Source organism: Seriola dumerili, unplaced genomic scaffold, assembly GCF_002260705.1.
Source record: "Seriola dumerili isolate Sdu_G_001 unplaced genomic scaffold, Sdu_1.0 BDQW01000199.1, whole genome shotgun sequence".
Lineage (NCBI taxonomy): Eukaryota > Metazoa > Chordata > Actinopteri > Carangiformes > Carangidae > Seriola > Seriola dumerili.
In genome coordinates, this window is record NW_019174454.1 from 737622 (window position 1) to 765195 (window position 27574).

Genomic DNA, 27574 nt, shown 5'->3' on the forward strand with positions numbered 1-27574 from the left:
CATCGACGTGTGTTTGTGCCCGCTGTAGGATGACCTTTTCTGCAAGGAGTTTCCTCAAAGTTTGTTTAATAGAGGTTGGTTGGCTATGATGCTTGGGGCATCTTCACAGCCAGGAGCCATCCAGTGGTCAAGTACCTCTCACAAGGGGTTTGCAGGAAGAGGCCCGTTGATGGTCGTCTTGTTCCCCAGTGGGACTAGCAGACAGTGTTAGATGATCTCACAGGCCAAGCCTGGAGTTGGTGACGATTAAGACTGTATTCCTACTTGCACTCGTCCTGTGGATTTCTTTGCTCTATTGGTGCTCTCGTCCTGCATGTCTATCAGCCAGAACAGGGGCGCGGTGGAACTGCTATCTAACTAACTAACTAAACCCATCCTTTCAGTCCAAGTTAATCGTCTCCTCCCTCATATTCAGAGTCATTCCGATTTGCGATTCAATTGAAGTTGAGCTTCCAGGAGGCCATGCACCCACCCACACACCCCCCACCCTCATGAGCCACAGGGTGCATTCCACTAGCGGAGTTGCAGCTTCAACTGCCCTGTTTAAGGGTATATAAGTGGATGATATCTACTTGGTTGCGCCCTGGTCCTCCACTTCCTCCTTTGTGCCTCAGAGACATGATGTCCATTAACTACTATTTCTACTGTGTCTACTGTGTGTTCTGCTTTGGATTATTCTTCTCCCTATGTGTCTTGATCATCGAAGCCATATATTAAGGATGATGAATAACTAATCAATTTCTCCTCTCAACCAGATCCAGCATCAGGGGAAGAGAGGCAGTCTCCATTCATCGCTGTCATATACTGTAACTGAGGACCCATCACACGCCCAGAAGATGACACAGAGCAGCTGATTGCAGCTTTCTGTCAACCCACTTAAGCCTTAAACATCTTGCTTTGTTTTCATTTCTGATTTTATTTTTCCCTTTTTTTTTCTCAGTTTGTGCATGCCATTGGACACAAAACCAGACACCCACACTCTGCCCAATCAACCCGGCAAGACAGAAGCAGCAGCTGTGTACCTTGCCAGCACTGGTAACCAAAATCATCAGAAGCATGGCTGCCAACAGTGTCATCGATTTCTGCTCCGGCTCTGAGGTACGTTAAGCCTGGGTGCAGTCCCAGGTCACAGCTCAACAGCTCAACGCCTGTGCAGCGCTCCCTCTGGTTTCTCTTTCACAGCAGACTGAACTGGGGAGCCCAGTGCCAGCTGGCCTGCCTGAGGCTTTTTACCCAGATACTCCATCAAAGTGTGGTGTCGTAATTAGACAGGGTTAGCGCCACGCCACAGTTGCCTATTTATTATTAGGTAGGTTGATTATAAAGTGTCCCATAGCAATAGCAACTGAACAGGTTCAGGTGTCCTTTTTGTTTGTTTAACATACATAACTCTGTGCTCTTTCAGAAACACATATTTTAGCATATGAAGGAGTCAGTTCATTCATCTCTCAGCATCAGCTTAACACATCCTCTCCTCATCTTGCCTGGCTCATTGTTGTGCTTGGGACAGTGATTACTAAGATATGGATTATTCAGACTGTGGAGAGCACATTGATCTTCAGTCCAATCCATCTGATATTGGCTTCTGATCGATGAGGGGGGAGAAGTGCAGCATAAAAATCAATCCCATAAGGTCAGGGGTTCCCATTTGGGAAACAGGTTATAATAGAGGTGACCATGTTACATGGAAACATCAAATGTCCTTGATTGAATATGACATGCATTTGACAGTAAAACCTGATTAGAAACAGGCTTTTATCAAAGTAATTTACAAAAAAAATTTCTCCTGCTTTTATAATAAAATTTCTTGAATGTAAACATTTATAATAAACATTAAATATTCAAAAGCATACAGAGTGGAGAAGAAAACAAACAATTTTTTCTTGTTTGACAAGCAGTATTAAACACCCTTCCTTCCTCCTCTCCAAAAAAGAAAAAGAGAATAGCCACAGCCATAAATCACCATCTGAATAGCTGATTTATTTTAATCCAATTTTAACTTTTTAGGAGGAGTCCACTTTTTTTAATTTATTTTCTCCACAGTTTGAAATAAAATAGTCTTTGATGAGCACCACACAACTAGACAGTGATTTATTATACTGGAAAATAACCCCACTGACTCTGCTAAAAAAGCTATGCAGCTGTAATGGTGCACTATAACCAATTATTTTGTTGACTGATCTTAAGTTTCACCTTGCACAATCTTGCTGATCATACTTGTGATTGACCGTATATTGGTAAGAGCAGCAGCTCAGGGTTCTTGTGTGAGCATCCTGCTGCAAACACACGGATGAATATTGATGAACAGCGAACTCCACTAAAATGGTAAAGTGAAGCACACAGAACAGAGAATGAGGCCCATTCTGTGCATGATTTGCTGAGTGACAATTTCAAGTTTTATCATGGGTAGTGACACTGAGTACTTGCCTATGTGACAACACCAGCTGTAGCAACCAGTCATGCAGCAACAATACAGTTTTATTCAATTCTACACAGTGATGCAGGATGAACAGTGGTGTGTAAATATATAAGACTAGGAATATAAGAATGGTTATAGATGCACTTGTAAATGCATTAGAATATTGGTGAGAAGCTCTTTCGGGAAAGAAACATACACATATATGAATGAATGAATGTGTGTACGCATTTAGGAAATTCAGTTCGGTTAGCAGTGTTGTTCAGAGTTTGATGATTGCAAAGCTGTTTGGGGAGATGTGAGGATGAAAAAGCCCATATTCTGCAAATTCTCCTTGTTTTGTTTCCTGTCACAGGTGAGTTATTTAGTCAAGCATCCTTATCTTGGAATTAAGCCCCATGGCAACAACCATAATGATGCGCTCCACCATAATCATCCGCATCATATCTTTGTGGTATGCAGCATCATGTAAACACATCAAATCCTCAACTTGATTTTCAGCTTTGAATATGTATCTGAAATTTATGCAAATCAGTATCTGAAAACATGTGGGTGAATGTTTTCTGTTCTGTTTTTATACTATATTTAAAGGATGACACAACTTGAAAGGCCTAGTGGGTGAAAATAAGTAAAGAACAATGGAGGTGTTTGATTTTGGTTGTGCGAAGCTAATTTCGGATTCCTCCAAAAGGATAAAGCTTCATTTTCCTGCCTGACTCACAGCACTGTTGCATACCTGAGGTTAGGGGTGGGAGGGTGGCCGTCTCATCAGAGCTTGACATGAACTGCCCTCCTGAAAGGCTCTGATGTGACTGACACCTCTCTCCTCTTTGTCTTCGCCACTCCAATTAGCTCGGTGACAGGCGCATGTGGAGAAACGAGACAATCAATTACCGTCCCCTCTTTTCTTCCTCTGTCCTCTCTTCATCTTCCCTGTGTCTTTATCACACTCTGTCCCCTCACCTCTTCCTTTCTATTACTCTTAATTCATCGTCTTTTCTCCCTGCTTTTTTTTTTTTTTTAAAACCTTTTTCCCATTCATACCTTGTCTGGCTTCTCATTGTCTCCTCATAACATATCCTCTCTCTCTCTCTCTCCCCATATCCCTCTCCTCCCTCTGTTTCACTGCAGCATGCCTACAGTCAGGGTGACGGGGAAAGAAAAAGAGGGAACATGTCATTTAGACTGTGAGGCTTCCTCCTGCTTTCCACACAGACACACCAAGCAAAATCACTGCCAGGCATGACACTGATGTGACTCCACTACGGCAGGTAGCAGTAAACCCAGACAAAGTCACAATAAATGCTGCACAGTCCTCTGTGGGATCCTCTTGACTACGGCTTTGTCTCATTGAGGAGACAAAATGGATGCATTTCTTAGTCCATTTACTTATCAGACAACAGAGTCAAATATATCTGGAGAATCAGTAGGTATCCTGGGTTATTTAAAACACTGATGTCACTGCAGGTTTCAGGGTGGGTCTTCTCAACATAATGTTTAATGGTGGAAGTTTGCCACCTGCTGGCAATAGACATCACCTTCTCCAGTGTCCTTGATCAAACCTCGCTAATGGTTCCTTTAAAAAAAACTCTCCCCCCTGACATTTAGTGCTGCCAAATGTCTACAAAAACCATTTAATTTGTTAAGGTCAAAAGGAAAATCTTGATGTTTCACTACCAGAATCAAATTAAAATCCTCCAAAATGTCTCTGTTGTCCAACTCTTCAAGTCTGATGTAAATTTTGAAATGGCTTCAGGCAAAAACATAAGATTTCATGTGTCATTCACTCAAGTAGAAGAGGTCATCTTTCAGATGCCCAAAGTTCAAGCCCTGTATCCATGAACAATAGGAAACTGAAACCCTGCCAGCTGCAGTGCAAGAGGCAGTCACACATTACTTTCTATGAAATTGTTCCTGTACATCACTGAATAGCTACTGTAGTTCATTCACTTACACAGTCTAACTTTAAGCAATTGAAGTTGAGCTTCCAATTATTCAACAAAAATGTATACCACCTTCCCTTTGCCATGCGCTCAAATTGCAATTTAAGTCTATTGCACTTTAAGATTTTACTGTTAATTTAGTTGACTCAATTTGTCTTTGAAAAAAAAACAAGTACTAAAGGAAAGAACCTTCCGAAGAAACATAAAAGCCGTAAAGGACTTTCACTTGTAAAGCCCAAATGAAGAAGTATTTAGATCTTTTACGTAAAGGTTCTGTAAATAATCGTCACTTCCACTTGATGTCGCACTAGACCACCAGCATCTCAGTCCAAAACAAATGCTTCATTGGCCTCACCTCTGGCATTCGTCAGCCACAACCTCCCCTCCCCTCCCTTCAGGCTCTCAGTCAGCAAAGTGTTGCAAAGCCCAGTGAAAGTGGCAACAAAACACAAAAAGCATGACCGAGTAGTTATTCTGCGTACACGAGAGCCAACAAAAACCAATCTAGCCACAACCATTAGCTCACATTAGCATTGCTGTGCTATGCAGCAAAGCTGGTAGTAAGCCAGCTAGTGATAGCAACATTTGCAAACACACTCATGATATGGCTAACAGCAAGCTAGCTAACATTAACATGCCTTCAGTAGCCGGTCACTAATGAAAACAGACATGTAACATTATGTAGCCATCGATTTACTTACATATGGAGAAGAAATGCCAGTTCCGAGTCCAACTGGAGCCCTTTAGCCAGTCATAGGGTTTTCCATCATGGTAAAGCCAGGCTAGTATTGGCTCCAGGGCTGGACTGGGAAAGAAATTCAGCCTGGGACTTATCCACTGGTATGGGCCCCACAAATGGAGCCGGTAAAGACACTGGAGCAGGTAAATACTTTAAAACTTTATGGATGTTCTGACAGTCCATCTGCCGGCCGGGATATCACCCAGTCAGAGGAGTCTGTCTGTGCTCTGGTCTGATCTCACATGCATTAACATGCATGGGTACACACAGTTACATGTATGTGCTGCCAGACCATATGTCAAAACAAAGAGCAGAGAAACTCAGTTTACAACATGTAAAAGGGGTGTATTCTCATCTCAGGATGCAATATTATTGTTCAAAATCTCATGAACAGAACCTTTAAAAAGCAGAAATACCACAGTGAAGGAACACTGTTTCAAGTAAAAGTCTTGAATTTAAATGTTTTCTTAAGTAAAAGTATATAAGTATTAGCTTAAAGTACCAAAAGTAAAAGTACTGATCAGAATGAACAAGATGTATTACTGGATTATACTTATTGATGCATTAATACGTAAGCATCCTTAGTTTTGCAGCTGGTAAAGACTGGGTAGCTTAATCCATAACAACACATAATGAACTATCAAATAAATGCAGTGGAGTGAAAAGTACAATATTTGCCTTGAAGATGTAGTGAAGTAAAAGCAGCAAATGTAAAGTACTGTACAAATCATTCAAAACTGTTCTGTGCTTAAGTGAGTTAATTTTATAGAGTGGGGTCCTCTGTAAATTAATGAAGTTGAACATGTTACACCCAGTAAAAAGAGATTATATAAGGCAACTTAAAAGCATCTTATAATTATTATTTTTTTATTTTAACATTGTTTTACATTTAGCAGCTGTGAAAAATTGGCAACTAATCTAACTAGCTAATAAGCATAGTGGAACGTTTAGCAGCTAAAGAGGTAGATATGTCCCTCTTAGTTACTGTTAGTGAGGACCAGAGCTAAAAGAAGAGGGAATATTGAACCTACATTCATGAGACTGACATAAACAAGACTCCAAATAAATGCTAGATATATGTGTAGTTAGCCAGGCAATGGTTGCAAACAAGTTTCCCACTTCAACTTAAACAGCATTAGCTAGTATTCACATCTTGTTTTGACTGCTCTCAAGTAGCTTAAGAAATATCTTATATTATTAAATAAAAAGCATTTAGCTAAATGAATGAATTAAGACCTATGACACCTTGCAAAAAATGATTAGGAGATCAAATTCCCAGGATCACAGAGAAACATGCTACACAGCAACATGAAGTCTGACATGAAGATGTACTGCATGGAGGTGACATTTCATCATGGGGGAATATAACAAGCATGTGATGTGATACTGACATCTGAAAGATTTATACCATCTGATACACATAAAGACAAGAGGTCAGCACATGTACTACTGATATGTTTTGACCTGTAGACATAGTAGGTTTAAACAGAATGACCAATATCAGTGACTCTCCTCAACATGAACTATATTTCAATCAGAAAGACAAAAAATGGGTATGGAGCCTACAATCAGTATTTGATGTCTTGGTTACTTTAAGTTTATAGATTAATAGCATAACCAAACACTTTGTCACTTGGGTAATTGTAACATCAAAAAACTCAAGGGTAAGCTACTATTTTAGTGACTTGGCTGATCCATCATGACTAATGCTCACATGTCCTTGATCTTTCTCATCACACTTTAGGTGAAAAAATGGTCTTCATTCATCTCTCCATTACTGAAACATCATTTAAAACTGACGCAGCAGCCTGATAGTTTGGTGATTTTTATGAGATTTAAAATGTTTGTGGTGTCACATACTAAATACCAGTGTACGTAAAAAATAAAAACTAAAAAGAAAAAAAAAAAAAAACAGGCAAGGTTTTCCTTTTTGAATGTGTCATGGCACCATTTATTTATTAAACTTATGCATAACCTTCCAACTTGATCATTGTACAGTATATGTTGAACTTCATGACATTATTAGAATATCAGGCAGTCAGATCAGCATCGCCAACAGTAGCAGAAAGAAGCAGCATTTCTGTCAGGAGCTAATACAGAAAGAGCATGACCACTCCTTGTAGAAGAGGGGGAACGGGGCAAGATACCCAAAGGCAGACATATAGAGTGTAGGTGGGGATAAATAAGCATGAAAGCCACTGGGCTGCGAGGAAAAAGAGAAGGTTGACACCAGTAAGTGTTCACAAGGAAAAGAAGGGGGAGAATCACACGCAAAGGAGTAGAGGAGCAGACGAGAGGCTAAACACCCCCCACAGTGAGGAGGAGGAGGAGGGGGAAGGAGGCAGCACGGAAATGCAACAGGACCAGATCAGAGCCTTCAGACTCTTCATTCTAGTTAACACCACACCTAGAATTTATCTGAAATTCCAGACTTTAACACAATTTAAGAGTTTTTAACACAATGGGATCTATCCATCACCAGTGAAACTCTGGCGTCTATCAGTCTGAATATATTCCTGCCATTTCATTAGGGTTATGTTAGGCTAGCGTGCTTGTATGGCTAGCGTGCACTCAACACTCAAACTAACCCTGTGTGACTGAAGCAGGAAAAGCAGCCAAAACAGTAACACCATGGCCAAAAGCATGTAAGCAATGTGGGAAACACTTTTAAAAAATGAAAAGAAAGAAAATAAATACATCTTGGGATAAAAAAAAATCTTAATACATTATCTTAAAATTTTCCTTTTCTTGTTTTGTGTTTCATATATATATATTCTAAACACACATCTTTGTACATTTTGGTATAAGTTCTCTTTCTTGCAGGGAGTTCAAGGGAAAATGGTTGTTAGATGGTAGAGGGGTGAGGTTCTGGGGCAATCCCACTTCCCTGATTGCCTTGTGCTGATGGAGGGGGGCGCGGCATCACAAAGATGACTCCTCCCTTCAAACGTTACTGCTCACACTCAGTCTCTCATTCTCTGTGGCAACCGCGGGCAACGGCGATGGAAAAAAAGGGGGCTCAGCAGTGAGAGGACAAGCTTATAGGACGTCCAGAAAGTCCAGGACACAAGAAGTAGGAACAAACCACAAGTTGGTACTTCCTCTTTGGGACCAGAGCCAAAAGCTGCGGCAGGGACTTCCACTATCTCTTATCTGGGGGGGGGGGAAATGAGGTGCAAGATTTGAAGAAGGACAGATAAAGGAAGTGATTCATATATTAAGATCTGGTGGCTCATATGTTGACACTGAGTCTGAATTGACATACCTTTGTTTCCATCCGTGTCTGCTGCTGACCTCTCTGGCCTTTGGCGTATTAGATTATTGTACTTGGCCTCAACCTCCTGCAGGGCAAAAATAAATCAATGTCAGACCACACAATAAAAATGATCACTAATTGTATATATCATACTGTTATTATATGTATGTGTTATGGGGCTGAGAGGGACTAAATGTTAGATACCTTCAGATAGTTTAGGTTGGACTGAAGGTTTCTAAGGTGAGATAGGACCTGTCTGCTGAAAGAGGAGAGGCTGCCAGCCTGTGACGTCGAAGAAAACCTCAAATTGATGCCAGAGTCGGCGGCACAGCCTTGTGAGGTGCTCAGCTGCTTCCCTGTTGTTGATGCCAAGATGTCATCATCTGTGCTGCTCTCCCCTGGGCCACCGTAACCCTCCAGGACTAAGTATCCTGCTGAGAGAATCAAAAGAAATGATTTAATACTAACGCTGTGAAAAAAGCTACAGGATCAGGTAAAGACAAAGAGCAGGGATCAAATCAAACTTACAGCAACTACTTTAATAAATATTTATCTCCAAGTACAATCTATTTAAACCTAAAGTCCAATGTCGACTGCCCAGGCTTACCATAATCCTCAGGAGAGTCGAAGAAGCCTGTGTCCCCAGAGCCCAGGTCCTGAGCCGGGTCCTCTGTCTGAGAGCTGTTCTTCTCTGAGCCGTTGTGGACCATCACCCGCGCACGGCTGTCTACGGGGGTCCGCAAAGAGGTGGTCCTGAGGAGACGAGCCCCTGTGGAGCGTTTGGTTTGCTCTGCAGCCTCCTGGGACATTAACTGGGTCACCAACACCTGCTTTAATGCTGCCACTGAAAGACCGGTGAGAGGTGCGGGTTAATGATTCTCAAAAATGCCCATACAATATCTATAGACAGCTGGTTAGTCCACTGCCTATGTAGTGTGGAGATATTTGTTCTGTATGCTTACATGTTTTCAGTGCTTCGTCTGCTCTGGAGGGAAATATGTTAAATGAGTCTCCCTCTCTGCCGTCCTCAGCCACTTGGTAAGGAAGCTCTGGGTCCACAAAACCTTCCTCCTCCTCCTCTTCCTTCTCAAATGGATTATTACCAGGTAGAGAGCTCTGCATCGCACTTCTAGAGGCTGGACTGCTCTCTTTATCTAAGGAGGTACAATTACAGTTATCATAGGAGGTATAATTTGAGGAGGATTATTCACACAGTTGAGAAGGATAGAATATTCAAGTAATAATGAGGAACATGTTTCTTCCATGAATAACAGAAGAATTGGGTAGCTCCAGTTACCTGTGGACTGGGTGCTGCCGGTGGACGTACGGTCGGGGTCTCTGCTCAGCCTGGAACCACCTGTTGTAATGATCCCCACACCGTCTCTCTCCCCACTGCCACACAAGCAATATCTTATGTTAGTAACAAGCTGAAACCCCGAGAACCAACAGATCTGATTAAATTATAAAGATGATGAAGCGACGTACTCGGTCTGAGGTAATGGTATGATGCTGTGAGGTTTGACTTTCATGGCATCAGCTCTCTGGGTGATTAGACGCTGCCACCTTGTGCAAGGAAAAAAAAAATGTCATTAGCCCACTTAACAGGTGGAGCAAGAGAAATTAAAAGAATCAATCAAAATGTATTTAGTCTCACGTTCTCTGATCTGAGACTGTAGGCGCCATCAGCTCATAGATCTGGGCTCCGTTGTCTGACATGGAAAGGACGAAAAAGGACTTGTTGTCTGGTTGGAGAGAGGGTGGACAGAAAGGGGTGAGATTAATCAGTATTATTCTTCCCTCCATGCATCGAGCTACAGATTTCCTGATACCTTATTCCGATACCATCTCATCAGGTTGTTCTCACAATTTAAAAAAAAAGCCAGAAAAGGATGATGCTTTTCATTTGTTTCTCGTTACAGACTGGACGTTAACTGACCTGTGGCCACCGAGCGCACAAGGACAGTGTTGAGTTTGATGATTGGGCTGAAGATATGTTTGGTATCTGCGGTGCCTGCCAGGTTTTTGCTGTGACACTTCAGGATCAGACGCTCATCTTGTTTCTGTAGCAGAACCAGGATGTCCTCCAGGAGGAGTGTGTACAACTCTGAAAGGAGACAGAGAGGACACTTGTATTTACTGCTAAACATGGGCAGTGGTCAATTCGAGTCACATACTGTACTGTATGAGCTGCTCATCAATAATCAAACTCTGAAACACTGATTACAAACCAATAGTCTTGTCTTTGTTCACTTTCCATGACAGTGGTCCTTCGTGCACCATCGTTTTCTTGGTCAGATCCAGGTTCTGATGGACGAGGATCAGGGAAATAAGTTAAAACAAGAGCTCATAAGAACTTGCTATTGGCCATTTCCACATAGCGCTACTATTTTTATCTAGCAGATATTTCAAACAGCATGTGTGGGTATAAAACAAGTGAGTACGCCTTAACTGAAGCTAAAAGGGTCGTGTAGATAACTCACCTTTAGCTCCAGGATCATGGGGTTGTCTGTCTGCTTTAAAGAGGAGAGGTCCAATCTTCTTTGATAGTCCTCCAACCTCTAGAGGAAGGATGGAGAGAAACACAGACAGAGGGAAGGGGATAAGTAAGTGCTCTTTAAAAGGAAGCCACTGCCTGGGGAGCAAAGAAGGTAGTGGGAAAATAAATTTTAGCAGAGCAGGAAAGAAGAAAGGATTTAGGATGAGACTGAAGGGGAGAAAGAGGAATGTCTAGGGGGTGGCATAAAATGGAAAGGAGACAAAAAAAAAAAAAAAACACATTACCTGCTTGTCCTCGGATTCCTTCACAGCCTGGTTGACGTGATTTAGGATCTTCCTACAGCAGTCTGCTGCCTGCTTCACTTTGTCCCTCTCCGTTGTGTTGTCTAAAAGATATTATGACATCAAATGAAAAGTAAGGCCTCCTTAGTTCTGCAGGGGGCTGTCCGGCAAATTGATATTTCCTCCATCCATTAGCACACCATCGTTCTCAAAAATTATGACAAAGCAGGGGGGCATTATGATCCTATAATAGCCGGTTATACTTTATCATTAGAGTGTTCTCTCCGTGTGAGACTCGAACCACAGCCAAGACTGAAATGATGGACCAAATAATGGGTAAGATATTTCCCAAAATGTGCTCTACCACTCCAGGACCATTAAAATGATAATCTCCTCATTTGTCTGTGTAATTCTCTAATAGTTGGCATGTTGCCACACACAACCTTGCCTTGACTTTATTTGGTTGATGATTTTTATCTTCTTTTCTTCTATCTCAAGAATTGATTTCCATTTTTTTTTAAATCGTATTGTATTACATTAAGATTATAAAATGCAAACTAGGTATTCCTGTGTTATGTGTTTCCATGGTTACTAGCAACACGAGTAAAATTAATTTTCATATTCAATTAATTGCCTCCCAGTATCTCATTGATTTGAGGACCACAGGAGAGAAAGGGTGAAGACAATAACTGAACTCTACTAAAGGAGGTCATATGCAGAGGTATTGCAGCAGTGCAGTCACAAAGACTGAATTTCTTGTCACGATGAAAATGATAACCATCAGACCGGATATGTTACACAACCTTACTGGTGGAGTGAGCTATAAAGCTGTCCACCCAGTCAGTGAACTGGACAACTAGTCACTAGACAGGCCATGAGTATCTAAAAGTGTCTGCAAAGGTGAAGATAGTAAGTATAATAGTGGTTTGAAAAAGTCCTTTTTAAAAGCAGATCACATTTCTCTCCCTGTGACAGTCAGTGATTGACTAAGTAGTTGTGGCAGACTTTGAAGTGTCTGAGTAAGACTGCAGAAGAGGGATCGATTTTAGTACCAGTATGAACTGAGAGTGTTTCTTATGAATGCACAAATCCGTTTTCTGGCCGTGCCTACAGGCCTGTTGATGTTATTAAGGCTTCAAGTGTGACCACAGTATAAGCCAATGTTAAAAATCTGCTCTTTGTGGCTCTTTTTTTTTTTTTTAAAAACATGAACAACAATCTTGGTACAGACCCTTTAGAGGCCAGGATACATACTGTGCAGGACATTTTACAGATAAAACATATTAGTGCTCTCTGGTGAAAACACTATGTAACGGTGACACAATTTCTATACTACCTCAAACCCAGTTTGGGATATTTGTAATGCAATATCTTGTTCAGCCAACATATACACCGATATATCTGCAATAAGATAATGCAAACCATGTTCTGCTACTATTCAACATGATTAATATCTCTCTGCTGTATTTTAGTTTTATTCAATCATCTTATCCTGAATCATTATTTCATTTGAGACCACATACACGGTTAATATGTGGACTAAAATTTGCATTTAATGACATTATTTAAAAACCCTGTGATTGCAACATGAACAAACCACTGCCAACTGTGATGATTCGAAGGGCAACACTACAGCACCTGTGTACTTGGCGATGTTGTCTAGTAGCAGAGGGTACTTGGTGAGCCGCAGCATCTCTACAGGAATGATGTCTTTAAGCTGCAGTCGGCGACACAGTCTGTTACTCTCTGCCTCCTGCAAAGCAATAAAAATTCAGTTACACTTCCACAGCCACTAAAATGTATAATTTGACAAGTAAAGATAGTGAATGAGCAACACTAAATGTAGCATTGCTTTTTAATGAGAGTGACATTTCAGTTGAATTCTTTGAGTGAGACAGATCTACATATCGCTATTATAATTCTTCTGTATGAAGCATTCTGAGCTTTTCATTCAATACAATGGCTAACTAGACAATTGAAAGATTAAACTAATTTTCACTAAATGGTTAGCTCTGTTGAATAACAATTTTCTGCAATATGTGTGCATAATGTCAGTACCTGGATGAACGAAGTGAACCTTGAGTCTTTCTTCTGTTTGGTCTTGATGATCTCCAGAGCAAAAGGCTGGTTACTGCAGAACGTCCCCACCGCCTGCTTGATCTTCTCCTCCTCTCCACCACTGAACTGTAACCACCCAACCCAAGACAGGACGAAGCAGAGGGAGAGACATCAATCACTTGGTCCATCTGGGTCAGGGGTAGTTGCCTTGGAAATGCTTAGTATTTAGCCACTACAATGAGCAGTAACTCCCAGAAGGGGGCCAGGCTTAAGTCCTCATAGCAGAGACAGCTTAAGTTTAAACGCAGACTAGATCAATGCTCAGACCCTCAGGGGACCGTTTACCCTACTTATCCCCCGTAGAGACATTTTAGACAAGGCTGCCAGCTGATATGTAGCTACCTCACATCTAATGTATCACATGATAGCGAGATGCGGAGATGTCAGGCAAATCTGGGGCATTGTCTGACATGACCATTTACTGAGGAACTGGCTTGTATTTCACTCGCTTGCTTTCACTGTGATAATGTTGTTGTAACTGAGGAGGGCAGAATTTTCTTCTGTGCCATGTTCAAGGTTTTGTCGTTTAGAATTTTGCTGTAGGAGTTAATGATTTAAAATTGAGTGTGAAAAAAATGCCAATAACCCTTTCTCTATCACATAAAAACTGTACATTACCATTTTCTTGTTCATATAACATATCAAAATAAACAGATGTGAGGTTGAGGAGTGCAATCACACGCCAACATCAACATTTTTTTTCTGCTATAAAGCAATTTCAGGCAACAGTTCAATTTCTTTGTGCACAATACGTTTTTTTTCCGACCACATCAGTCGTCTTGAAATTTATTCAATATAAGAAAATGTTTGAAAGAGGAAATACAATTTCAGCCTGAGAATTGTACTCACCCAAGAGAGCAAGTCGTCTCCTATCTGATCAATTACTGAAGACTCATTTCTTTTCCGAATAGCTGCCATTTGCTCCAGTATTGAAACTGAAATTCAAAGGAGAGGCACCAATGGACAGTCAGTGTGTGTGCCTGTGTTCGTGTGTGTCTCGAATACATCATGAAAATATGAGGGTGCTATATGTATGCACATTTTACAGTCTGTGTGTTGTCATTCTGTTTTTACTTTAAACATTATTCTATCTTTCACTCCCTCACTTTTGAGGGTTTTTTTTTTTTGCTGCTTCTTCAATGTTCAAGAGCAGTCTTACAGATAATAATTTCAGCATATGTATGTTGGTGTGTATGTGTACCATGCAGCTGCAGAATCTCCTCCAGGTTGGTGAAGATGTTCTTGATGTCAGCAGGAGGCAGGATGGCCTCTTTGGAGAGTTTCTGGTAGAAAACGTGGTCCAAAACTCTCAGCATCCGCACATGTGCACGCTCTGTGTAAAACAACTCTGCAGACACAATGCAAGATGGTAATTCAAGATGAGAGCTCATTTGCGCAGCTCAACATGATATAAGTTTGACAGCGACTTGGATCGTTGGATGCCAGCCAATGCTTTGAAGCATATATCCCTCTCCTCCCCCCTACTCAGTATATTCTACATCAGAACAGCAATTTAAAGCATGTGAAGGGTGAACCTCACATATTCTTTGAGAAATAGAAATGAAACTTGAATTTAATGAAATTAATTTAACAATGTCATGTTCTGACCATTGATGACTTCCTGTCTCTTGATTTCATGAGGCCGGAGAACCGCCAGGACTTCTCGCCCCACCAGCTGCTGCCAGTTTGGGGGGTCATGCTCAGAGTCAGTTCCCTGGTCGTCCTCACTCTGGACATCAGCAGCACCCAGTCCCTCAAGCCTAGGGCAAGACAGAACGTTAGCTTTTAATCTGGCTAATAAAAATTCTCCACTGCACATCGCTACTACTACACCACTTCTTCTTTTTTTTCCTCAAATGGATTTAATTTGGAAAAGTCTAAATGATCATGAATCCTTACCTTCTTATGGCCTTTGGTGTTCCCTCATGGGCTCTACAAAAATATTAACAGAAAAATCTGTGTTAAAAATAGTGTGTGTAAGGAAGCAAATGTGTCGCCGCAAATATGAATGTAAATGCACCTGTCGCTTTCTCTGTCATCCTCTTGCAGTTGGTCCAGGCTGTAAAGGTCAAAGTGCGAAGCAGGGTACGACAACCCATCCAGAGGGTCGGACTGAAGGCCGTCACTCAGCCTGGAGGGGCCTGAGGTCAGAGTCCCACCTGGAAGACATGTAACCAGTTAGAGGCCACCACTTTCTGTGTCTTTTTTCTTCTACTGCTGTGTTTAATTCAGGCAGTAGCTCACCCATATCAGCATCTCGGCTAGTGTCTGAGCTATAGGTGGCGCTGTTAGGGGATGAGCTGTTGACAGACATGGAGTGTGTGAGTTCAGAGCCCTCGCTCGATTGGCTGCCTCTTAGACGCCCAGGTTCCATGTGCTCACTTGCCCCAAGTGTAGGCTGAGACAATTGTTTCTGAGGCCGGGGGCGACCATCCAAGGCTTTACCCACTGAATATAGAGAAGAGTGTCAAAATTTAAAAAAAAAAAGCTTTAGAAGTAGATTCATAATTTTGGTTCATCTAAGAGTCCCAACTCACCTGGTCCTGCTTCAATGCGGCTGGGCCGACGCTGAGGTCCAAGGATACTGGGAAATCTGGGTTTCTTCACCTTTTCCTCTCCTTCCTTTTCTGTCTTGATGCTTTTCTGTATTTTATTAAAAACAAGTGAAGACAATGTGTCAGGCAGGTAATAAAGGGAAAGAAAGAAGGCCCACAGTGCAGAGATGGATATAAAGTACCTTGATCTTGGGGAGAAAGTTGATCCGGACCCGTTTGGACTCCAGACTGCGAGGTTCCTTGACCCTCACACCAAGGTGCTTCATGTATGTATAGATGACATACTGCATTGTAGTGCTAAATGACAACAAACGTTTGTGAATTATAACAAACAAAACAACAGAGTGCTGAAATTTGAAAAGAATAAGTGTCCATATTGTGACTTGTACCATATGTCATACCAGTCGTTCTCATACAATTTCTACACAAACCATCTGGGCTATGCTGTGACCATATGGTTTTTCAAACTAGACTGTATCAATCAGTCACACTTTGAATTATTAAATATAAACATACTGCATAAATTACATGTTTCCTTTAAGAGACTGCCCAAGTGCTTCATTTGTAAACTGTGGGGGATGTGGAATGGGGCTTGGATAACACCAATATATTGTTATGTGCTCTTGGTGGAAATAGACAAAGAACATACTATAAAGACTGAAAGATACTATTGATTTGGCATAAATAATAATTTCATAATTTAAAAGAGCCACAAAGTCAATTCTTTTCAAATATCGTGAAACACATTTCTAACTGTAAATTAGATGAACACACAGATGGTTCAAGGGGCCATAAGAGCCCTTGCAGCCTTATTCTTCTCTTCCGCACACTTTGAGAGATGCTCTTCATATCAATCAACCAAGTGCTCCACAACATAAGTTTGCTTACCATTTCTCTTCCTCTGTGGTCTGTGTTGTTAACCTATAAATACAGAGAGAAGTGTTGTAATGGTTACAAACATGAAACTGAGAGTATCTGTACATATCTGTATGTGTGGCGTGTATGTTATGTGACTGTGTGTGCATGTGCTACTTACAGGATATCCTCTATCTTGGTGATGATGTTTTCAGCATACGAGCGCTCTCGCTCAAGAGCGATACGGTCTCTGACTCGCTCTTGGTCCAGTTTCGCCAATTCTACTTCAGCCACTGTCAGGCCCATACTGCGCTTCTGCCTACATGTACCAACATAAGGTCGATAATGGCTCAGCAAAAAATGGCTAAACACAAGGCACCGTACTGAGTGAGATACTTTTTACTTGCATTTCTTTATTTGTTTGATGTGAGAATTAACCAAATTCAAAAGTTCTGCAATTAATCTGAACCTCCCACACCACAGGAACTAAAAATTCAGCATTGACAAGTTTACCTGAAATCCTCAAGGTTCTTCTGAATGTCAGGGAGCAGAGAATCCTGCAGTGTTTGAACATGTTGTCTGTTTATTTCCTCTGGAATCAGTTCTGTCCTTCGCCGGTCTGCAAATACATGCACACACACACACACTCACACTCACATACACTGTACACCAAGTATCAAGGGATGTGCACAATATTTAAGACTAAGCAAGAATTTCCAAACCATTGATTAGTAGGAATGTGCATGGCTAAGAAAGTGATCAACTTATAGGAACTGTATAATAAGGATGAGTGAACCAACAAAAAATCACCTACTCAAAATGACACTGTGCTGAAAACCATATGAAGCAAAATCACAGCGTGAAATACTTACCAAGATCAGCAGAGATGGATTCAGGAACAGTAACTTTCAAATTCTGTAAACAAAATTAAACAGCTTTACACTTTGACAACAAACTGGAACAAAAAAGTAATTTGTGAATATATTAAAGTCCAGCTAAACAGTTTCAGTAATACATGTATCAGCTTATTCTTGCCTGTAAATGTAACAATTCTGTGGTAATTGTAAAAATGCTTTTTGGTCATGTGGCTCATTCCATGCCTTGTCAAAAATCTCATCATTGGTGTTTGAGTTGTTGTGCGGGATATAAAGACAATAACAACACCAAATATTGAGGCCTGCTGTGCTCTACATATTTCACTCCAGGCAACAAAAATTGTACTTACTGCTCCTCGGTCAATGAAGAAGGTGTGGAGGTCCATGAACACCCGTCTGGTCTCTTTGGAGTTGGTCTGCTTGTAGAGGTCAGCATAGAGGTAGCACAGCTGAGGACACAAAATTAGGAGTCAAGATCTGTAGAGTCGGCCAGGAAATTAATATGTAAAAGGGTTTAACAAGGTTGGAAGGAAATGGGTCTTACCACAGGAGCAGGGTCAAACTGAGAGATGACATGATGAAGGAAGGCTGAGAGGTGGGCAGGGCGAGACTTGAGCTGCTCAATGCTGTTAAAGTTGTTACACTGGCCATTTGTCTGAAACACATTCAGTACAACAATTTGTAATCTCAAAAAAGAAAAAAAAAATCTTTCTTTAACTGTCGCAACAGAGATGAGTTTGGTTACTAAAGAGAGCCAGGCCTTTGTCTGTCACTGTGTTTAGTGATATTATAAAACGCATAGATGTCAACATTGCCCTGCGGTAAAATACCTGTTCCTGGTCTGAATCAAAATAGTCGTCCTCAGCTCCAATGATTTGCGAGATGAGGCGAGAAGAAGAGGGACTGCTGACTGTGGTAGGGGACAGGGAGTCCTGGGGACAAGACAGTCATATATTGTGAAATGAGTGTTTCTCATAAATATGAGCTCAGTATACTTGCACTGACAGAGAAGCACTCTAAGTTTTTGTCAAACACATCTCCTTACACCAGCAAGGGAGTGAGTAAGTAAATTTGTTTTTTTTTGAGGAGAATTTGTACAAGGCCAAAAGATTATAGCTACCAGGTCAGTGGCGTCCTCTGCCTCTGGGGAGTGGCAGGAGTTGAAGCTGTTCCTGGGTGTGCTCTTTGGGCTGGGGCAGGATGACTCTCTTGGACACATACTGTCTGGAGATCCAGGCCCAAATCTGTGAGAAATCTGGAGGTGGGATGGAACAAAACATTATGTTCTCAATCAGTCTCAATTCAGCAAGAAATATTTCTGGTTCTTATACATAACCAACAATAATATGAATGCAGAATTAATGCATAGACCAATAGTTCTAGCACCGGTGTTGTCTAAACCTGAAGCAGCCAAAGTTAAGCAGGGCTAATTACTGTAAATTGGACTCAATAAATTTAGCACTATGCTAGGAATCTACTGTCTTACAACTTGCCTATTCTTGGAATTAAAGTTTAATATCAAGTTCAGGGGGAGATTTAAATTGTGTTGTTCTGGTGACCACTTACAGGAGTGCTGCTCCAGGACAGGTCTGTACTGTTGTCTCCCTTAGAGGTGAGAGTGTGCTCTGTCTCAAACATGCTACCATCATCTGCATCACCACCTGGAACAGCCTCCTAAGGATTTATATAAACATAACATTTGTTACTAATTATGAACAACCTTATAACACATCAGAATGAAACATGTTTTAAAATAGACAATGGCTAACAGCAAGCCAACAGGCTAAAATGGGAATAATTAATACATATATGAATTAATCAGTGTTTTTGGCAGTGTAATCTCATAAAATATATCATTCTTTTAAAATTCAGAGAGCAGACTAATATGTTGATGCACATAACATAAGGCTCAGTGAGCGATGGGTATAAAATAAGCTGTCACACAGACACAAAAGAGTGGCTTCCCACAGAGAAAGCCAAATCCTTTGATAAGATTAGGATTAATGTTTGTCTAGAACCATCCCTAAATGCTCTACACAAAATCATACACTGACTGCTTGGATGTTGGTGGTAGATCAGTGTTCCTAGGCGCCCTTTTCTGCAAGCTATTTAGTTAAAGGGGGGTTATTTGCTTTACCTGTGTTGCCCCAGTGGCCTTGAAGAGCTGACCCTGCAGCTGAGGAATGTGTTTTTTAGCTTCCTGGATGTCTTTCAGTAGTTTGGGGGAGGGGTTCTTACTGTACTCCTCCTTCATGGCCTAGACAGCAAGAGGGGTGAAATCAAAACAAGGAATCAGGACCAGTATACAATCAGGCAAGTGAAATACTACTAGTGTATACGAAGCATATGGAGGTTTATGAAAAAATACTGTCTGAAGATCACTGCATGAAAAACAGTTTTATCAGTGTACTCATACTATCTGTCTCTTGCACAAACACAATGTTCTACTTAAAGACAGATGAGAGATGATCCTTTCACTTTCAATACAGAAAATAACAAAACCTGACATAACAAGGTTTATATATACGCAGCTGTGGAATAAAGTGTGCACATCAACTAGTTATTTCCAACCAAAGACAGCAATGTTACAATAGAGAAACGACAGTAAGTGACAGTGATTGTTATGCTAACCTGCAGCTCCTGCTGCTCTTTTGAGAGCATCTTTTGCAAGATATCAACCTTCTGGTTGCAGACACTGCTATTCTCATCCTGTGGGAAACAAGAAAAGGGAAGTTGAAAAGCAAATGGAGGAACTGTGAATAAGACTACAGATGAGAAGCATTGAAGCAAATATTAGATCTACATAACCCAGATGCAGATTTAACAAATATTTAAGCATACCGAAAATGTATAAGTTAGGATGAGATACAGAGATACATAGAAGCCATCACAAAAATGAAACCATATATAGAAGGAAGAGGAAGACAAGGACAAAGAAGGCACATATGTGGAGGAAAGAAATAGAAAGAGGGCCACAGAAGTAACTGATGTCATTTAGTACCCATGGTGGTTGGGTGGAGGAGAGGCGGTCCTGAGGACTGTAGGGGCGTTCTGCTGCTGGAGAGTTTGGAGAGGAAATGCTAACGCCCAACATTTCAGACTCTGCTTCAGACAAAGGGATCTGGGCAAGCCCTGGAGGGCGCCCCAAGACTGTGAGGGCCACATAGGAGCCCGCTAGAAAAGAAAAACAAAGGGATGTGTCAGTTTTGTTTTATTTAGACCCAGATTTATTCTCAAAATGTTGATTTCTCTTAAAGACAGACAGAGGAACCTACATTTGATTAGCTTCACCACTTCAATGTGATTAGAATGTGTAACAAGCGTCCCGTTAACCTGGAAAACAACAATGGTACTATAATGAGAATTAAAAGATGGACATAGAAATCCAAAATCTCCCATTCTGGGCACAGATTTACAGTTTGGCATCTCATGTCATTCTCACATTCGATGCAAAGAGCAGATACAGTGATTGACCAGAAGGTGGCAGCCTACAGCCTCTGCATCGACCTTGGACTACAAAACAGTGACGTTAGCAGTTTAAAGACATGGAGCCAGATGAACGCAATACCTTGATGATCCTGTCTCCTGTCTGAACACCTGCCCGCATAGCAGCCCCATCTGGCAAACACAGAAGACAAAGAGCATTAACGCAACAGATGAAGAGAGGAAAGATATAAAACAAATGGAAGAATGAAGTGAATAGAGGCAAAATCGAAGGGAAAATACAAAATATGCAGCTTCATGGTGCAACTGTTGATATTTCTGCACAATGAACACACGATATAGCCTTCACAGACCAGATGTTGCAAAGTGACTATTTGAGTGCTATTTTGAAAGACCATAACAGTGGTTATATTACGAGAAAGACCTGTTTCACAGCACCACCCCAAACAAAGGGATTTAGGCATGAGACAGGTTATTATGAGATCCAGGTCTGACTCTATAGCCAGCAGCATACAGCTGAAGTATTTTGTAAACCAAATACAGCTTTACAAATACACTACTTTTGACATGCATTTTGGGTCTTCAGTTTTGTACCAGTGTGGAAATTTCAATCAGTGTAACTGAACTAAAGACATAATCTGATCAGTCAGTCTAAAAAAAGTAGAAGGACAGGCATGATTGGTAACTTGTGGCTAAATGATCTTTCTATATCTGATTAGATATTTGGATTTGATCTGTTTTGCAGCAACCAAAACATTAAGTTTTGTCACGGTGGGCTGACAGACAAGGGCTTAGTGAGACTTCATCTTGCTTGTGTTAAACCTAAACATAAATATGAATGGGAAAAGCTACAGCAAGACACAATATACATTTTGTTTGCTACTCAGTTTACAATGCAATGAAAAATAAGTTGTATAAATTATTTAGATGAAACTAAATAGATTGCTCTTTGTGTTGAGTCAGTAACAAAAGCACAAATGGAGAGTCATACAGGGATAGCTTAATACTGCCAAGCAGTGATGACAGTGCAACAAAAGTCCTGGATCAGTTCCTTCCTTTTCTGTCTCTTTCCACTACTGTACAGACAGTGTAATGTTTTCTGTGGCCTGATAACAGCGCACATCATCCTCTCTGACAGTGAGAGACTGCTTGGGACCATGCAAGAATCCTGTCAAAGTCCCCTCTTTTAAAGACAACACGATAAAGCAGAAGCTGCAGCTATGGTGAAACTACTGAGGAGGGAATATACAGTAAATGGCTTCTCTACTCTAAGTAAGTGCCACAGTGGTGGTGGTTGCTGAGTCTCAATTACCCCATCAGATCTGTGAGTTCAGAGCAAACTACCATGAAAGTTTGATGTCAGTGAATGAAAAAGGAGCCCACAACTCTATTACAATGGCTTGGACCAAAACTAGTCATTGTCGTTACATCTTTTTCTTCTACCTTTTAAGTTTGAGGCCCCACCTTACCTTCTTTGACAAGCTGCACAAACACTGGGTTGTCACCACTGACAGTGAGCCCAAAGCCATTTTCATCTTTCTGGATGATTACACATCGCTGGACCAGACCTGCAAGTGAGACAGACAGGACAGAAAAAACATAACAGTGTCTTCAGAAGGACCAGGGAGTCAATAAAGCCACAAAGTAAAATTTACTTAACTCAGTTAATTCCATGCATCAACTACAAACTTAAAAATAAGTACTAACAACTAATTAAACCTCACCCTTGTAGTCAACATCAAAGTATGATCTGAAATAACTGATAACTGAACTGAGTGAGAATAATCACATTTAAGCACAAAATGAACATTCCTTTAATTCTTTGAGTGAGTCAAGGTATGGGCTGCACAAAAACTGGGTTTCACAAAAGAATGAGGGAACCGATCCCTCATTTAAAGGATAGGCTCAATTTTTTTTAAAGTTTATCTTAAAACAACACTCATACGCCTGTATGTACATAAAAAGAATTATTGGTCCATCTAACCATGAAGACATGTTGTCCCCCATTAATTACACTGAAGTTGCTTTAAAAAAAAAAGTATGGACGAGAGGAATGACCTATAATGCTTTGAGTGTACATTTGGCCATGTGAGTATTGTCTTGAGACACACTTGAAAAAATGTGAATCTATCCTTAACATATCAGCAGATAACTCATCTCCAATAGTCTAGACACTGTTGTCAGGATAACACGAGGCATGTAAAGAAAGGTTCTTATACTGTTGGCCAGAAAACATTTAAGGAGCTAAAAGTTTTGAGGGAGATTTTTTGTGTTTTTGACATAATATTAATGGTCCGAGGTCAGAAGGAGGTCAGAAGGAGGAACGTTACTTTTCAGGTTCTTTATGCGGTGTTTCATTAGCGTGGCAAGTAGAGATTAGAGCTTATCTAATGTCTGGCCGACACTGACTAGACTGACAAGACAATACACACAAAAGGAAACACAATGTAAGGAATGCAAAATGCTTAAGCGGAAAAAAAATGTTGTCTTATGTCATTAAACAGAAGAAGTGAGTAGATTTTCCAATATTAGCAAGCTATCTGAAAACATTTGACACAAGAGACCCAGACTGAGTGAGGTGACCCTTGAACTGTTTTTATATTGTGTCCGAGATTTCCTGATCAGTGCAGCATTAACCAGAGGTGAGTCGATCGATATGGACAGTGGTGGGATGGGGGTTGGAGAGTGGAAGGAACAGGAGCTAATACACAGAGAGCAGTTAGGAGGGCCAAAAGCCCCAGGCTGGGGGGAAGGGAGTAGAGAGGGGGTTAGGTAGAGCTAAGGGAGCAGGGGGAAGGGAAAGGGGGAGAGGGCAGGGGTGTCAAGAAAACAGATGAAGCCATATGGGTTAAAGGGCTGGTGTGAATTTGCCTCTAGATGTTGATCTTTTGCCTTTTCCTACAATTAACAGTATTTTAGAGATCTTTGGCTGATATTTATAAACCACGAGGAGTGGGAGTATTGACATGATCACTGATCAGGTTAATCCATCTAAGCTAATGTATTATTCAGAGGTTCAACTGATCCGTAATCAGCACCCTTTGCTGCACACAAGGAAATGTACACTAGAGAATAAACTGACCTTTAATACTGACAGAGTACGTTTAGCCCAACAATCACAAAAAGAAGAAACCCAAGTCATTAAAATACCACATGCAAAAGTCAGACTACTGTTCTTAAACATAAAAGTTTGAGTATTCAGAACTTCAAATGTAATAATGGCTTTGCATCAGTGAATTTCCTCAATTTTTAATTGGTACCAGACACAAGAGAGATAACTGGTTCAAACAGAACGAACACAAATATGCTTTGTTGAAAATGACTTATCTTGATAAAGTGTGTCCTAGACAGTCTGGACTGTCATCGGCAGAAACTGACATTTCTGACAGTTGCCTTAAGAATTTGTTTTGTCAATTCACTGCTTCACTTCACTGCTCAAATCTCACATTATCTGACAATATTTGTCCGAAGACCTTCCTCTGCCATTTTGGCAAACAACAGTGAAAATGTGAAAAAGTGTCCCGGATGATGTAAGAAGCACGAGAGAGTAGTTGAACAAGGTTATAATGACACTCTCACACCACAGGGGCGAAGAGGCTCCATAATGACCCTGCTAACATGTGGATTCCGAAAAACAAGTCACTAAACCCATTGTTCAGTGGATAAGTCCCTGTGTATGTATTATTCTGTGTGAGCTTAATTTTTAAATCATATTTAAATGATGACTTAACTGAAAATATACATAAATATTTGGATCTGACTCAAGTGTGGGATTACAGTTAAAACTAAACAGAGCAACTGTATCCTGGTAATCCAAAATCTTTTAAGTAGTACTGAATTTATCTGCTAAGGTCTTAAACAATGGATTCCAATAGTGATAATTTTTCAGTTACTATAACATCCATGGATTAGGATGGAATCAGTGTATTTAACCATATTTTGGCAAAAAAAAAAAAAAAAGAATAGTTATTTTACTTTTGCGATTTTTAAAAGCTGAACATCTCAGACAACCTGTCCTCATTGAGCCAGCTGTACTGATCAAAAACAACTACTCAAACAAAAACATCAGGTGATTAGAAAAAGAAAAGTCATATACACATAATCATGGGAGCGTATGCTTTGCACTGGCTTGAACCACTGTCATCCTGTCTGGAGAATGATGATGCCAAACCTTGCCATAGGTCTACACAAGCGCTATGCACTATGCACTGATCAGATTTGACACCTTTGTGCTGTGCATATCAATCATATGTTGATGTATCCCATGTGATGATCTCTTGGCACTGGTCAGCAGCCAACTCAGAGAGGCATGCAAATCAGACCTCTGACCATGCAGCCTAATATTATAATAATTAAAAATAAACAGAACTCTTTTGCTGTCACTCTGTTTAAAACAAACACTGAGTGGCAATTTCACACCAGGGTCTGAAGCATGTATAGATGCAGCTGTCACACCAGCCATTCCAGTTGGAGCATCTTACCACAGGACTCAGGCTTCCCCTCTGCTAGCACACTGCTGCTGCCACTCTTCTGCACCACCAGAGCTTCTGCTCACAGCCCCCACCACGCAGACCACAGCGCAGACAGCACAGCAGCAAACAAACACACATACACACACGCGCACGCACGCACAAACAAAACAAGAACCAACACAAGGAAAAGAAACACAAAACAGGAAAGAGAAAATCATGAAGGAGAAACAATCATGGGAGAAGAAAAATTAAATGAACAAATAGGTAGTTTAATAAAACATAATGATTGGGATAGGCAGGAGTGCAGTCACTAAAAATGAACTTGCTTAGTTTATGTTAGGTTGGTTTTAAAATACCTCAACTCCTATAGATGTCACTCCACTAAGTTATTGTGACTTTAATGTTAGGGGCCCCTTTTCCAAAATTTTGTATCCTGCATTAAAATCATGATCTGAAGTTGTTAAAGAAAAGTTTAGAGTAAAATAATAAAACATATACCAGAAAATGAAGAAGCCTATCAATGCACAGGATCACATGGTGACTTTCTACACAATATTACATTATTATAAAATATTGTGCAAATACTACAACGGCCATACCTAAACAGACACTGAAACTAAGTCTTCATATTAGGGCTGTGGTATACTCAATGCTGAATATGCAGCTGGTGCAACTGCAGTTATACTCAATGCAATTTCATGTGCGTCTGTCCACCCCAGGGTAGTTTTACAAGTTGGGATGAAGGATATGATGCTAAAAATAAATCCAAAACAAAGTTACACCTCCTAACAGAGGAGGAACCGTTCTTAGTCCGATAATCAAAATAAGTAGCCTAAATAATTTTGACGAATGTCTAGTATTTCTTAAGCATCTGAAGGTAATAAATTAGTTCATTACTGCAGATAATCCACTCTTTTAGAAACATATGAATCCCAGACGTCAGTTTTAACATCCATTTCCAGAGTATCTGACCACTCCTGCCCACCCCTAACAAACCCAGACCACTTTGAATTTATGACAGAAAAGGTGCAAACAGGAGAAAATCTGGGAAGAGATGCATGCAACTTGCAGATAAGTAAAAGAGACAAACAGAAATATTGATTAACATCATGCAGGCATGCAAAAGGTCATAGGTCATAAATTCAAATATGAAACATGTCTAGAAATAATAACCTAACAAGGACTGACAGATATAGGTTTGAATGGGATAAAGGCCTCCTTTGCTTCTCTGTGGCTGTTGTGCACTAAATCACAACATCATTCCAAACATAAGTGAAAAACCAATAGAGAAATATGTGGAAAAGGGTTTTAGTGTGGTGCTATACACAGACAGTGCATGTCTTGTGTAACCACTGAGAGAACACATCTTCCCTATGCTCTGTTGCATCATACAGAGATAAGCCAACATGTGGTGCAGAGGATTTTCTGTTTTGTTATGAATACAACCTTCATATCTCAAATCATACTGCCCTCATTGCTGACAAATACAACAAGGAGTGTCACCATATCAAACTAGTTTGTTTCTGAAGCTTAACAGTTGTACCCTGCAATAAACTTGCAAACTGAAGTGCATAACAGGCTTAGTGGCTTTTTTGTGCCCTTCAAGTATGCATTGAGACCACCCAACCACTTTGAACAGACAAAACCCAGGGTGAACTGATTTATGTAAAACTACTAGAACCATGTGGACATTAAACATACAGCTGCAGATTTTGAGGACCTGTAATCAAACGTTTCAGTGCTTATCAGCTTAGAACCTGCAACATATAAACATAAACTATTGCAGAATAACGCAGCTATGACTCAGACAATAAAGACATACAGTATGACAATGTCCTTGAGCTGAAGCAATTAAAAAACTTAGATAAAACAAGAAAAATAAGTAAAAATAAGTTGTTAAGACTCCCAAACAATTATCTCAGACCAGACCACACAAGCAAAAATGAATATACAACACAAAGCATAGAATACACACACCACCTTTCACCATCCCAGCATGCCTCATCCAACCATCATGAACACACTTGTTTTATAAGACTGTTTGTGTGTGTGTGTGTGTGCGTGTGTGTGTGTGTGTGCGTGTGTGTGTGTTGGTGACAGTGAGAATTAAGGGGGGGGGAGAG

The 27574-nt window shown here is 40.6% G+C and overlaps 1 protein-coding gene across 4 annotated transcripts in view; it reads right to left on the reverse strand.

Annotated features, from left to right (window-relative positions):
* Positions 1-7027: 7027 nt before the first annotated feature.
* The window catches only part of arhgef12 (Rho guanine nucleotide exchange factor 12), a 37812-nt gene continuing 17265 nt past the window's right edge, over positions 7028-27574 (reverse strand). For 3 of the 4 annotated variants that reach the window (XM_022753817.1, XM_022753816.1, XM_022753818.1), the window contains 38 exons: positions 25461-25526; positions 22449-22547; positions 21104-21153; positions 20811-20868; positions 20537-20709; positions 20167-20244; positions 19673-19792; positions 19102-19209; positions 18656-18790; positions 18366-18467; positions 18080-18190; positions 17886-17984; positions 17533-17575; positions 17174-17279; positions 16842-16979; positions 16694-16726; positions 15988-16102; positions 15788-15893; positions 15495-15698; positions 15271-15409; positions 15150-15182; positions 14859-15010; positions 14452-14598; positions 14100-14185; positions 13191-13316; positions 12771-12885; positions 11136-11236; positions 10835-10912; positions 10583-10658; positions 10291-10458; positions 10009-10096; positions 9840-9917; positions 9652-9746; positions 9317-9508; positions 8962-9198; positions 8559-8788; positions 8364-8439; positions 7028-8251 (listed from right to left, as the gene is read on the reverse strand). In XM_022753817.1, the coding sequence (XP_022609538.1) occupies positions 8241-8251; positions 8364-8439; positions 8559-8788; positions 8962-9198; positions 9317-9508; positions 9652-9746; positions 9840-9917; positions 10009-10096; positions 10291-10458; positions 10583-10658; positions 10835-10912; positions 11136-11236; positions 12771-12885; positions 13191-13316; positions 14100-14185; positions 14452-14598; positions 14859-15010; positions 15150-15182; positions 15271-15409; positions 15495-15698; positions 15788-15893; positions 15988-16102; positions 16694-16726; positions 16842-16979; positions 17174-17279; positions 17533-17575; positions 17886-17984; positions 18080-18190; positions 18366-18467; positions 18656-18790; positions 19102-19209; positions 19673-19792; positions 20167-20244; positions 20537-20709; positions 20811-20868; positions 21104-21153; positions 22449-22547; positions 25461-25526 (4172 nt within the window). In that variant the 3' untranslated portion in view covers positions 7028-8240. The remainder of the gene's footprint in view (positions 8252-8363; positions 8440-8558; positions 8789-8961; positions 9199-9316; positions 9509-9651; positions 9747-9839; positions 9918-10008; positions 10097-10290; positions 10459-10582; positions 10659-10834; positions 10913-11135; positions 11237-12770; positions 12886-13190; positions 13317-14099; positions 14186-14451; positions 14599-14858; positions 15011-15149; positions 15183-15270; positions 15410-15494; positions 15699-15787; positions 15894-15987; positions 16103-16693; positions 16727-16841; positions 16980-17173; positions 17280-17532; positions 17576-17885; positions 17985-18079; positions 18191-18365; positions 18468-18655; positions 18791-19101; positions 19210-19672; positions 19793-20166; positions 20245-20536; positions 20710-20810; positions 20869-21103; positions 21154-22448; positions 22548-25460; positions 25527-27574) is intronic. The other variant, XM_022753819.1, reaches the window with a different exon arrangement.